The 12,884-nt window shown below is 39.6% G+C and overlaps 1 protein-coding gene across 2 annotated transcripts in view; it reads left to right on the forward strand.

The window, feature by feature from the left end:
• LOC142390591 (serine/threonine-protein kinase SBK1) overlaps positions 1-7,819 on the forward strand; it is a 185,151-nt gene extending 177,332 nt beyond the window's left edge. For both annotated transcript variants that reach the window (XM_075476146.1, XM_075476147.1), the window contains 3 exons: positions 1,202-1,364; positions 2,734-2,936; positions 5,671-7,819. In XM_075476146.1, the coding sequence (XP_075332261.1) occupies positions 1,202-1,364; positions 2,734-2,936; positions 5,671-6,276 (972 nt within the window). In that variant the 3' untranslated portion in view covers positions 6,277-7,819. The remainder of the gene's footprint in view (positions 1-1,201; positions 1,365-2,733; positions 2,937-5,670) is intronic.
• The last annotated feature ends 5,065 nt before the right edge of the window (positions 7,820-12,884 follow it).

A 12,884-nucleotide genomic window follows, 5' to 3' on the forward strand; every position in this document is an offset into this window, starting at 1 on the left:
CGGACGTGTCAACTTTAAAATGGCTCATTTCTTTAGCTGCCTGAGATAAAGGGTTTAAATCATTAGAAAAATATGTACGTAAACATTATTTGGTTTATTTATTTAGGTTTAGTCTAAACAGTTGAACATGTAATGGGTGAGCTGTAATGCAGCTTGCTTTTGAAATATTTGTAACAGAGCTACAACAATTTAGTCCAACACGGGTCTAAAAACTTTTTTCTTATTATTTTTTTGTAGCAACTGTCGTTGTATTCAGACATATTTAATTGCTTTTCATGGGTAATATTCCTCTACTGGTAGTATAATAAAGATAAAGATCAGTTTTATGTTAGTGTTGTGGAGAGAGATGCCAGCTTGTGCTGTCCATCAACTCAGATTTGGCATGTGTGCAACATTGAAGCGCTTGTTTATGTGACCATAAATGTGCTGTGCATGATTATGTAGCACAGCATCATTAAAGTAGTGTAAAAAATCAGCATGTGTCAGCCTCTATCTCCTCTATGACCCATTGATATACACCATTAGGAGGCTAAGTGAGTGAATGAGTCAGTGACAGTCTAAACACAGGCCAGGTTTGAAACATGGACCGAAAGTGAAGCTCAAAAGCACAAAAATGGCATGCATCTAAATAAATAAGTAATAAGTAATAAGAATTAAACAAGAAAAAAAGATGACAAAGACAAAGAACTAAAATAAATCCAAAGAATTATGTAATATAGAGTCTATTTTATTCTGATATATTTCCATAGCATAGCTCAGTATTAATTAGATGACAAAATGGATGTACAGATGTAAAATATTTGGATCTGTTTCCTCAATAAACAAACGACCGTTCTTATTTTAGTCTTATTTGTTGTAGTTTTTTAGCTCTCTTTGGGTTCTTTCTAACAGAAGCTTCAGCTTTTAATTGTTTTAATTGGGAGACTTTCAACACTTTTCATCATCTGCAATGTTGGAATCAAAAGAGCTTTTAGTTTTTCTGAGCTGCTGCTGTTGGAGATCAAATACTTATTACCGAAATGCCACAAAAATTACTCGATTTTTAATTTGATTCGTTATTTGACCAAGGAATGCTGAGTCACAGTAAGGTGCATGCACAAACAAGCTCAGGACAGTCTCACCTTTACCCCTTAGTTTATAATAAAGATAAATGAGTAAAGTACAGATCATTTCTATAATTGTTTTTGCGCTGTTGATAAAGATGATAGACCTGGACCTGGCTGAAGGCAGTCTGATTGACGAGCTGATGGAGCTGACGGCACAGAGCATCAGTAACCTGGAGATCCAGGAGCGTTTCAACATCATCAAGGAGATCGGCCGGGGCAAATACGGCAAAGTGCTGCTGGTCACGCATCGCTTCAGGGGTATGACCTCATCTTTTTCTGATTTCTGTTATATATTTATAACAATCTTTGACGAAAGCACAGACTGATGACTGTAATCAGAATAAAAGCTTATGATCATGTGTTTTAGCTATTTTCTAAACAGATATAAAGTTTTTTGTTTCTTTTCTTTGACTGGTAGACACGTTAGCATGAAATACCTTTAGAAAAAGTACCTAAAATGAATACATAAAACATTGTGAGATAACTGTTTAAGTCCTCTAACGAGTAAGACATCAAGGTACCAACGGTAGCGGTAAATGTAACTCGGAGCAAAGAAATGGGAGAGGAAGCCGTTAGAGAGCAGCCTCTGCAGAAAGAGGGCAGGTCAAGGTCAAGGTCAAGGTCACGTTTATTTATATAGCACCTTATAACAACCTGGGTTGACCAAAGTGCTTTACATAAATAAATAACAATAAAATTCAACAGATACATTTAACAAAGAAATTCAGCAAGACATGAAAAACTATTTACACGCACAGACAACATTTGTTTCACCCAGGTCTGAAAGCCTGGGAAAAAAGGTGGGTTTTAAGAGATGTTTTAAAAATTTCGAGAGTTTCTGATGAACGAGTATGCAGCGGTAACCATGGTAACCCATTCCAAAGTTTAGGGGCAACCACTGCAAAAGCTCGATCGCCTTTCGTTTTTAGCCTGCGTTTAGGCACATCCAGATAAGGTTTGTTTGCCGACCTCAGAGCTCTGATTGGTCTGTGAACGACATGTATGAGTTCAGTTAAATACTCAGGGGCCAGACCGTTTAAAATTTTCAAAACAAAACATCAGGATCTTAAAATCAATTGTGAAGCGGACAGGAAGCCAGTGCAGAGAAAAGATTGGTGAAAAGATTTATGACTGAACGCTTCAGACTCAAAGGGAACCTAAAGAGGAAGAATCGAGCCAAAGCCGACCAATGAGCAGAATGCAAAGCACGGACTGGCATTGGGCTGGTTGGCCCGAGGCTTGGAGGATTTAATTTTTAGAAAGACACAAACTGTAGTACCTCACTGAAGTGGTCTTTACAAGTATTTGAATATCTCCCTATACAATATCGCACTTAATAAATATATCTTTCTAGGCTAAAAACCTACTGATTTAGGATTGCTTTTAATAGCCAGTAGTATGATGACACTTTTATCTTATTGTCTTATTCGATTTTGTTGTATTTATTGCTTTAACTGTTCTTTAATTGTTTTTATTTCTTCTTCTCCTTATTTATTACATGCTGTAAAGCACTTTGGTACATCGTAGTGATTGTCTGTAAAGGGCTGTAGAAATAAAGTACATTTACGTTTTACATCTCATTTGCTCAGTAAGTCAAAGCTGATGAACTGTGATGAATAATCTGCAGGCACCCCCATGGCCTTGAAAGTGATGCCTAAAGCCTCCACTAAGCTGCAGGGGTTTCTGCGAGAGTACTGCATCTCCTTACACCTGTCCTGCCACCCCTGCATCGTGGGCCTCTTTGGCATCGCCTTCCAGTCCAAAGAGCATTACTGCTTCGCCCAGGAGCTTGTCATTGGAAGAGACCTTTTTGCTGTCATTCAGCCAAAGGTGAGTCTCTGATTGTTATAACGGGACATAAGCCGGGCTGGAGCCATGATAGCAGATCCGTCCGGCTGTATTTCAGATAACAGCTCGCCCTGAGGTGAATCCTGACGCTGTGTCAGACCACCATCTTGCTTTTGTACCACAGATACACTTTTCATTTAAGTGCTCAACTCAGAAAACAGGAGGAGACAGCCCTTGTTCATCTTAGTGACCCCTTTATTTATCTATTTTTATTGTATCGTTGTTCTGTTTTTGGTTCTTCTTTTTAGCTTGATTTTAACTACTATCATTATTTATGCCCCCCCAGCACAACTCTGCAATCATTTATTCTTTTTTAACTCCTGATGCACCCACATTTCCCTTTTGGGACAAAGAATAAACTGGTTTGAATTTAATCAAATTTTCAAGGCAAAAAATACGATTTGAACTGACTCAGTGCTGGTCGTAATATACAGATTAAAGGTAACAGGACACCAATATTATTTTAAAGAAGTTGTTTAAAGCTTTTTTTTAAGGAACTAATGATCTCATTTGTAATGTTGGTAGGTCATTTACAGAACATTTTCCACCAGGCTTCTGGCCTGCGGGCTGGAGGTGAGTGGACGGGGTCAGAGGTCGAGGCTTAGCGGAGGAGGTGGAGTTAGCGGATCGTTAAGTTAGGAACTTTCAAACAAAGGGGAATGTTTTACTCTTCCTGGTGACTTCAGACATCTTAGTATAATTTCCTATGAAAGTCCACAGAAACGTGCACAGAGATGAATAAATAAACCAAAAGAACAAAGATGGACAGAGGCTGAGCCATGCCTGAATCCAGATGTCTACAGAATTAATAAGAGTCTGGGACAGGTGCTCACACGGACTTCTGGATAATTCTTTTAGATAATGATAATCTAAAGAACTTGATAATATACATACATACAAACACAAACTCAACAAACACAGAGGGGCTGTATATTATATGCAGTTATACTTGCTTAAAGTTCTTTAAAAGTCATTTCTCTCCTTTTTTTTCTTCCACTGACTAGATCTTTGCAAATTGCAGTCACTGTTTTGCACCTTTACGTCATATTTCCGCTAATCCAATCCTCTTCTTCGCTCCATATGCTCTATATAAACGAGCTCTATATAATAAAGCATTCTGCGTTAATATGAGTACTTTACAAGTGAGAAAAACAACCATACAAAGTACGAGTCATTTACAGGTGAGAGCAACAACAATAGAAAAAGAAAAAGAAAGAACCTACTCTCCTGTAATTAATAAAAAATATATACAGTATATATAAAAAAATAAAAAAATAAAAACAAGAATATAGAGGTAACTAGAGTCTAATAATGACCATCTTTTATCAAACATGTCTGTTTTCAACTGTAGTCTTGCTATGATTTTTTCCATGATAAACACATTTTTTACCCTGTCTCTCCATTGCACTAGGCTTGGAGGCTGTGGACTATTATAGTCTATAGTCTTCTTTGCTATCAGCAGCAGGATTCTCAGTAAATATTTAGAGCTCTTATCTGTCATACTGTAAGGAATTATACCCAAAATGTAAAGTGCTGGTTCCAGATGGAGGTTAATGCCCATAATCTGTTTGATTTCCTTTTGAATATTCTTCCAAAAATCCTGTATTTTTGGGCAATCCCAGAATATATGAGTGGAGTCACACTGGAAAAAATCAAAGTCTTACCATGTATATTTGTCTCATTTGTCGTCAAAATATTTCATTACACTTAATATAAGACACAACTGCCCAACAAGTACTATTTCAGCCAGATATAGAAGACAATACATCAGGAATATCTTGAAAACAAATTGTTTTGAGTCGGATTTCATATGAAACAAACTTTTTTTGACATTTGAAGAGATTTTTAAGCTAATTTCAAGATCACTTTTATCTCAAAAGTCCTAAATATCACATCTTATTTCAAGAAATCTGGACAAGCCGATTTTCACTAGTTCCATTGGCAGATTTTTTTTGCTTATTTTAAGCAAAAACGTCTTGTATTTGTTGTTTGTTTTACTTATTTTTGGAGGGGCATTTTTTCCAGTGCACCCACTGCTCCACACTCCCTCCAACATAAATCAGTTGTATTGCTGTATTTCGATGTAATGAACGCATAAAAGTAATGCATTTTCACTTTCCAATCGAGTTCCCTCCATGTTGGACTAATAGTTAGTTTATGTCCCTCTTTAAATGTTTTCTCCCACTCTTCTTCTGATATTCGCTTCCAGTTCCCACACTGGAAAAAATGCCCCTCCAAAAATAAGTAATAAAAACAACAAATAAAAGACGTTTTTGCTTGACATAAGCAAAAAAATCTGCCAATGGAACTAGTGAAAATCGGCTTGTCAAGATTTCTTGAAATAAGATGTGATATTTGGGACTTTTGAGATAAAAGTGATCTTGAAATTAACTTAAAAACCTCTTCAAATGTAAAAAAAAAAGCTTGTTTCATGTGAAATCCGACTCAAAACAAGATGTTTTCAAGACTTTTTCATTAAACAAGATATTACAGATGTATTGTCTTGTATTGTATTGGCTGAAATAGTACTTGTTAGGCAGTTGTGTCTTATATTAAGTGTAATGAGATATTTTGACTAGAAATGAGACAAATATACTTGGTAAGACTTTGATTTTTTCCAGTGCAATAATAATCATAATCTTGATGTGATAACTTCACACAATACTTACGCTTTTCCCGAAGCAAAATGACACTAAAATACCTTTAATTCCTCCAGGTGGGTATCCCAGAGTCCTCTGTGAAACGTTGTGTCCTACAGATTGCGAGTGCTTTGGAGTTCATCCACAGCCACGGCCTGGTCCACCGGGACGTTAAGCCTGAAAACATCCTCCTGCTGGACAGTCACTGCCATCAGGTCAAGCTGGCAGACTTTGGGCTGGCTCAGAAGAGAGGCACCCTGATACGCTTCATCACGGGAACCCTGCCCTACATGGCCCCAGAACTGTGCACCATGGTCCTGCTGGAGGGCCAGAGAGAAGCCACGGCCCCCCCTCTGAGCGTGGAGCCCAGCCTGGACACCTGGGCCTTTGGGGTGGTCATCTTCTGCATCCTCACGGGTTACTTCCCCTGGGAGCGCTGCATGGACTCGGACGACTTCTACCTGGAGTTTGCAGACTGGTGCAGAACCGAGGAGAGACCCTACTCTGCGGAGGACCTTCCTCCTCTGTGGAGAAGGTTCACCCCGGAGGCCATGAAGATGTTTGGGAAGCTTTTGGCTCTGGATGCAGCTAAGAGGTGTACACTGGAGGAGGTGAGAGGATATGTGGAGAAGGACTGGTTGAAGAAAGAAAACGATAACCAGGAGAAGCAGACAACGGGATAAGGAACCCTCCAGGAATAATAAGCCTGGATCTCTGTAGAATTTCTTGTATCTTACAGCACTGAAAACAAGTAATAGAAGCCTTGATTTTACTTAGAGCTGGCGTATGATTTGCAGTGTTGAAACGTGATGTTTATTCATCCTGAGGCATGTGCCGAAGTGTCATACCACATAAGCACAACATCTGTGTCCACTGAACAGGATGCAGCAGAAACGGACCACAGTCGGTGGTGGAGGGGGAATTTAGATCCTTTATTTAAGCACAAAGGTAACGCCGAAAATATAGAATAACAAATAAAGGTTCTCATTACAAAAAAAAAGGTCCAGAAAATGTACTTCAGATGCAGAGAAATGCTCCCTGCAGCCGACTCATAGTCATGCATGACTTTATTAGATTGTCTATTTCCCACAGTGTCCACATTCCTTATTCCTTAGCGTTCAGCTTCGGAGTAAAGCTCAGCTTCATGAATCAACAGACGAGCTCTTGTTGTGGAGTAGGTGGGGGGGTGGATGGCTCCAACACCGGGGGAGCTGAGCCTCCACCCTGCAGGAGACTCATCTTCTCTTCTTTCTCCTGTCACTCTGTCACTGCAGTTATTTCCCTCTTTTTTAAAAAAATCTTTTCTTTGCACGCTGCACTCTGTCACTTTTTTCTTTCCCCTTTAGCTTTCATTGCGGTACAGTTTAGCACCACTTATTTCCATCCATTTTCTTTTTTTTTCATCTTGTTTTGATCATGGGAGAGATGGAGCACAGTGTAAAATCGTCAGCACATCTCACAGATTTCATTCCCTGAACCACTCTTTTACAAACTGAGGGGAATGAATCCTGGCGTTGTCGTTTTGGAGTATCTCCGGCCCACCAGGAGAGGGAAAAAAAATCTATTGATGGATTAAACCTGGTTATTCTGCAGCTTCAGGGGGGCAGCTGACCTCATTTTTTGGTCACATAACGTTGCAGACCTTAAACCTGACATACTGAGGCAACCTCGGATCATTGAGAAGACTCTTCTTACCCAGATTCGCCACATGACCCTTTTCCATCGCTCCAGAATCCAATCCTTCCACTTGGGAAATTGTATTTTTGTTTTTTTTATCAGCCTCACTGATAATTGTTTTTTTTTTTTTGAGGCCACACAGCTGTTTTGCGTGTGGAAAATCCTCTTAATTTCACTATCAAACATCGGATTTCCCCAAAGATCTAAGTGATCTCTGAAAACAATCATTCAAGACTATCTTTCCACCACTCGTCTTCCTTGAAGACGATCTTCATTACTGTCCTCCCAGGTTTTAATAATGAGTTGGACAGTTCTCAACGCCATTTCATGATGAAAAGATGCTCACTGCTTCAGTTCGGGTAAAATAACTCACATTAAACCACATATTAATCACTGCAGTGCTCTCCCAACAGGAGACTCTTACCTGTTTGGTTAGTTAAAACCAGCTTTTTTTTGGCCAGGCACCTGATCCTCATTTCATTCATCCCATATGAGGTCTGTAAGTCCCAGGCAGCACATCTGACCCACTGCTGGGGGGGGGGGGGGCAAGACGGGGCAACAACACTTCAGTTGTTGCCCCGTCTTGTTGCAGAATTTAATAATATAGAAGTTTAAAATTGGATTTTTTTTCGTTTAGATAATTTCCTTCTACAGGATGAACTTTGCTATTTGATGTGTTATCTGACATCAGAATCAGCTTTATTGGCCAGGTTTGACTAAACAAACAAGGAATTTGACTTCACTCGCAAAGCACAGCACTCAACAATAACATGAAAGAATAAAAATTAGAAATACAGAACAGTAAGACTGGAATTGAGTACGGGTGGTACAATAGGTCTGTGTATGAGAATAATAAGTACAGTATGTACATTTGCAATAAATAGACACTATGGGTGGGAATGCAGTTGTCCGCCTTCTTGTTGTCCCGGTCAGTGTACCGTGGTCATGGACACCTCAACAGGTACAAGCAAAATGCAATAATACAGTTGATACAATCAGTCCCAGAAGGGACTCATTTCTTGTTTTCTTGTTTGTTTTTTGTTCTTTTCAACACCTCCTGACTCGGAGCTATCTCCATGTTCCCCACATAGTTCACATGACTGTATAATTGTTCATAATTTCCTACATACATCATGGTCCCGCTGTGAGGATTAGAAATGGGAAGAAAAAATAAATCATCCTTCCTCTAATGCTGGATTCATGACCTCAGAAGTCACTTTTTTATCCCCCCTTTCATCCACTTCATTGACCTTCTTTGTGGAAGAATCTCTTGACACTGCAGCTGGCTCTCCACTGATGGATGTCCAACAACTATTGTCCGGGAGCCCGGGACACCACGGGTGCTTTCAGGCCGCGATGTGTCACGATCTGAGGATGGCAGAAGCCGATTTGGCCCAAGGCCCGAAGCTGTTTGTTCCACTCATGCTTTACATACGTTTATAGAGCATTACGCTAACCAGGGTCATCTTTCAGCTGACCCCTGGGCCCAAGTACACATGCAGACCTGTCATCCAAACACTAACACAACCAAAGTAAATCCAACTGCAAAGCCACTGTGGGAAGTTGACTCACCAACTATCCGAGCTGGCATTCACACACATACCACTCCCAGTGAAAAGATTGGAATAATGTTTTGCATACCTGTTCTGTATACAAGGCTGTGCAGCCAGTGTGTTCATATTGTGATCTTATTTTCCGGCCTTAACCTTGAAATGAGTACGTTCTTTTGAATTTTACAAACGTTTTGAGTCTGTCTTTGCTGATGGGAAGAGGTCGCGCTTTCCTTCTAACTCTAACCAGTTCACAGCTAACATGAGATATAACAGATATGCATAACTGCCAGGAAACAACAGGAAAAAGCATCGTCTTATCATCACATCGTTTCCATCTTGTACCAAATGAAGATTATTTCGTGCTTTTATGACAAGCATTCGCTTCCCCTTTATCTTACGTAAACACATTGGTCAGTCATCATGCTTTCTGATTGAGAGATAAGCATAGAAAGGCTATATATGAACTTTGAAAATGTATATAACTCATTAGTTGTGTTTAAACTTCAGAGGGAGCAACGTTTGGGTTGCAGTGTTGTGAAAAAGTGATCTGGATGGATTTTGTCCTCTTCAACCTATCAGAAAAAAAAATAATAAATTGAATAAATGAATAAAATACCATAAAGCTACTTCTTAATTTATTACCAATTAACAGATACACAGCTGCAGAATGGATTTAATCTGATTTGAATCCTTCGGTCGGGTCGCAGGGGGGGCTGGAGCCTATCAGCGGTCATCGGGCGAGAGGCGGGGGACACCCTGAACAGGCCGCCAGTCCATCACAGGACCACACACGCTCACACTCACTCCCGAGGACAATTTAGAGACACCAATTAACCTAACATGCATGTTTTCGGACAGTGGGAGGAAGTTTTACATCTGTTAAATAACTTTTAACATTGTAGGATTCACCGTGTCAAAAGCTTCATGTAAACCTAGAAAAAGGACTGCAAAGTGTTGTTTGTTGTGCAAGGACTCTATTCATTCATTATTAGGCCATAAATATTAGATTAGAAAGCTTTTAATGTCATTGTGCAACAGACAAACTGTACACAACGAAATTACAGGGGACTCCACGAGATCCTGGTCCTAATAGAAATAAGAAATAAAACCACGATATAAATACAAGTGCAAAAATACAAAATGAAATACAAATGGAAAAATACTTTCTTACATTCTTACACATTATTGCACAAAAGATTATTGCACAGGGGGTTCTGTGAGGGTGGGGTTATTGCACATGAGGTTTGGCATGTTGGGGGCGCTGGTGCATGTGTGCATTCAGGATGGTGATGGCTTTTGGAAAGAAACTGCTCTTGAGTCTGTTTGTCTTGGCTCTGGTGCACCTGTAGCGTCTGCCAGAGGGAAGCAGGTCAAACAGGTGGTGGGCGGGATGGGTGATGTCTTTGATAATGTTCTGCGCTCTGCTGAGGCAGCGAGATGTGTATATGTGATTGATGGAAGGAAGGGGGCAGCCCACGATCCTCTGCGCTGTCTTTAGCACTCTCTGGAGCTATACTATACTTGCTTTTGATTATGGATACACGTGTTTATCCCGGCTGCCTCTTTGTTTGAAGCATCCCTTGTGCACATCCTCAACAAGTAGAGCTACGCGCTTGCAATTTTCTGCGCTTGCGAAGCTCATTTTGCGTGAAAAGGGTCAATTTAAGGGTCAATTTCAGTTATTTTGTTATTTTAAACAAATTAACCCGGTAGCTGCATCCACCCAAAATTTAATTTATCCCTTTAGCGGAACTATTGATCTTTTGCCGTTTCTCCTCTTCTTCTTTTTTAATTTAATTTATTAATTACAGTTATTTGTGGAGCTGAAACAGAAAAAATGTGTCTAAAGGCTGATATCACAGGTAAGTGTGTTAAACGCTGATGCTCATCAGGACCTGCTGGTATCAGGTTGTAACTTATAGTCCACCGTAATGACTTTATTTATTTCTACAAGTAGGATTAAGGGTGTTAAAAGGTAAGTTTTGAAACAATCCACTGTCAAATGTTTCAGCTTGAAACTGACCACACAATGATGTCTCATTGGAGTCAGAAATTGCTCAACTATGGTTTCCAATAGAAAACTATGTGAAAAAACAAGCTCATATAGCAATAAAACCTGGGTCTCAGAATGAAAATCCCAGCAACGTATTCCACCACATCCTCAACACCCTCCTAATGCAGACACCGCACATTATGTGGGTATCTCAGAAACAGGACTTTCTCAGCCCAGAAACACAAAGACATGAGACACCCAGTCTTTGGCTGAAGAAACTTTTATGAATACAGATTTGAGTTTGAACAAAAAAGTACAGTAAAGTTGTATAAAATAGACGTGACCATAAAGCAGAAATCTCATGTAATAAGTTAGACAAGGCTTAGATGAATAGATTTTTAGTTTTTTTTCCAGAAGGTGCCATGCAGGTCTTGGCCCCAGGTGGTGTCTGTAGATACAAATGCTTGCAGCTAAAAGCAAAACATCAGAATGATCCTTTAATGCCAAGTGGAAAGAGGGTCAGAGTACCACTGCAACCACAGTTTATCCACAACTTCCTTGTTGTCAACAGAGATCATTTTTGTAAGGGGCATTTCTTATAATAACCCTACAAATACAAGTAAACAACACAGTTCTTAAGCCCTCCAGGCCCCACTGCTTCCTGGTTTGATGACCGCCTGAGACTGAACGAAAATGTGCATCTCTTAGGGATCAGAAAGTCTCCGCTGTATCTATATAAGCCTCAGCCTCAGCAGAGTTAATCCTACGTCATGATCCCTCAGCCTTTGATAGCGAGGCTGGGTGTGATGTTTACATATCATTTGGAGCCACCGGCTACAAATGAGTCCCTTTGGGTGTATCATTGACTCTGTGATCTTAGTGGCCCTTTGCAAAATCCCAACTAAATATGTGAGGCTCTTGCAGGTCTGTCAGTCCTTCAGGGATGAACCTACTTGTGGAAACATGTGTAGTGAGCAGCTGCCGTCATGTGTCTGAACCACCAGGGGGGGAAATGATTAAGTGGTTCTGAAGAATTGTGCAAACAGATGAAACTGCATTTAAAATTCAAACCAATAATGAAAAACAACTCCAGTTACTTACCGTAAATCATTCCAACAATGACGTCTTGTTGAGAAAACGGCTTATGTTGCTGTGTATCAAACTATAAATTACCTATGAACATACAGTTTGATACTCAACATCTGAGCCGTTTCCCAAAACACACCGATGAGTCTGAGAGGTCTCTGTCGAGGCTGAGAGTTTAGATACGTACAGTGGACACAGATTCTTGATAAAAGACTTTTAATGTTGTGGTCAGCAAAAAGCTGAAAGCCCAAACGGCTCACATGTCTTAAACACTTAAAGGATTCCTCAGTGGAGCAGCTCGTTTGTCACTCCTATGCAAGAAGACACCAAATGAATGTAACCTGAGTAACACAGTAAAGTGAGTCACACAGCAACGTTGCATTAATGAAACAAGCATAAAAATTAGGGCTGGGCACGTTAACTCGTTAATTATTTAAGGCCGATAAATATTTTATCGTGCATTAATGCATGTTTTATTTTACTTTATTTATTTAAAAAAAAATATATATATATATATATATATTATTTTTTGGTGCTTTTGTGCCTTTAATGGATAGGAAAGTTCAGAGAGACAGGAAGCAGGGGGCACAGAGAGAAGGGGAACGACACGCAGCACAGGGCCGTCCGATGCGGGACTCGAACTACTAAAACTACATAAAAATGCTGATGTTAACAGTGTGTTTGCACAACAAATGTTATGGCACTTTCATTCATATGGCAGCACATTTAAAATAAAACTAAATGCTAAAAGTTATACACTACTTTTGAATTCATTTGTGGATTTTGCGTACAAATGCGATTAATCGTGATTAATCAGGGAAATCATGTGATTAATTAGATTAAACATTTTAATCGTTGCCCAGCCCTAATAAAAATGCATAACACAACTTCTAAAGGACATCAAAAAAAGAAAGCTTTATCAAATAACTGTATTTTTTGGCCTGCAGGGTAAATCTAACAGCTGCATGTTCAATTTAGATAT

The sequence above is a fragment of the Odontesthes bonariensis genome, chromosome 10 (genome assembly GCF_027942865.1).
Source record: "Odontesthes bonariensis isolate fOdoBon6 chromosome 10, fOdoBon6.hap1, whole genome shotgun sequence".
In the NCBI taxonomy this organism is placed as follows: domain Eukaryota; kingdom Metazoa; phylum Chordata; class Actinopteri; order Atheriniformes; family Atherinopsidae; genus Odontesthes; species Odontesthes bonariensis.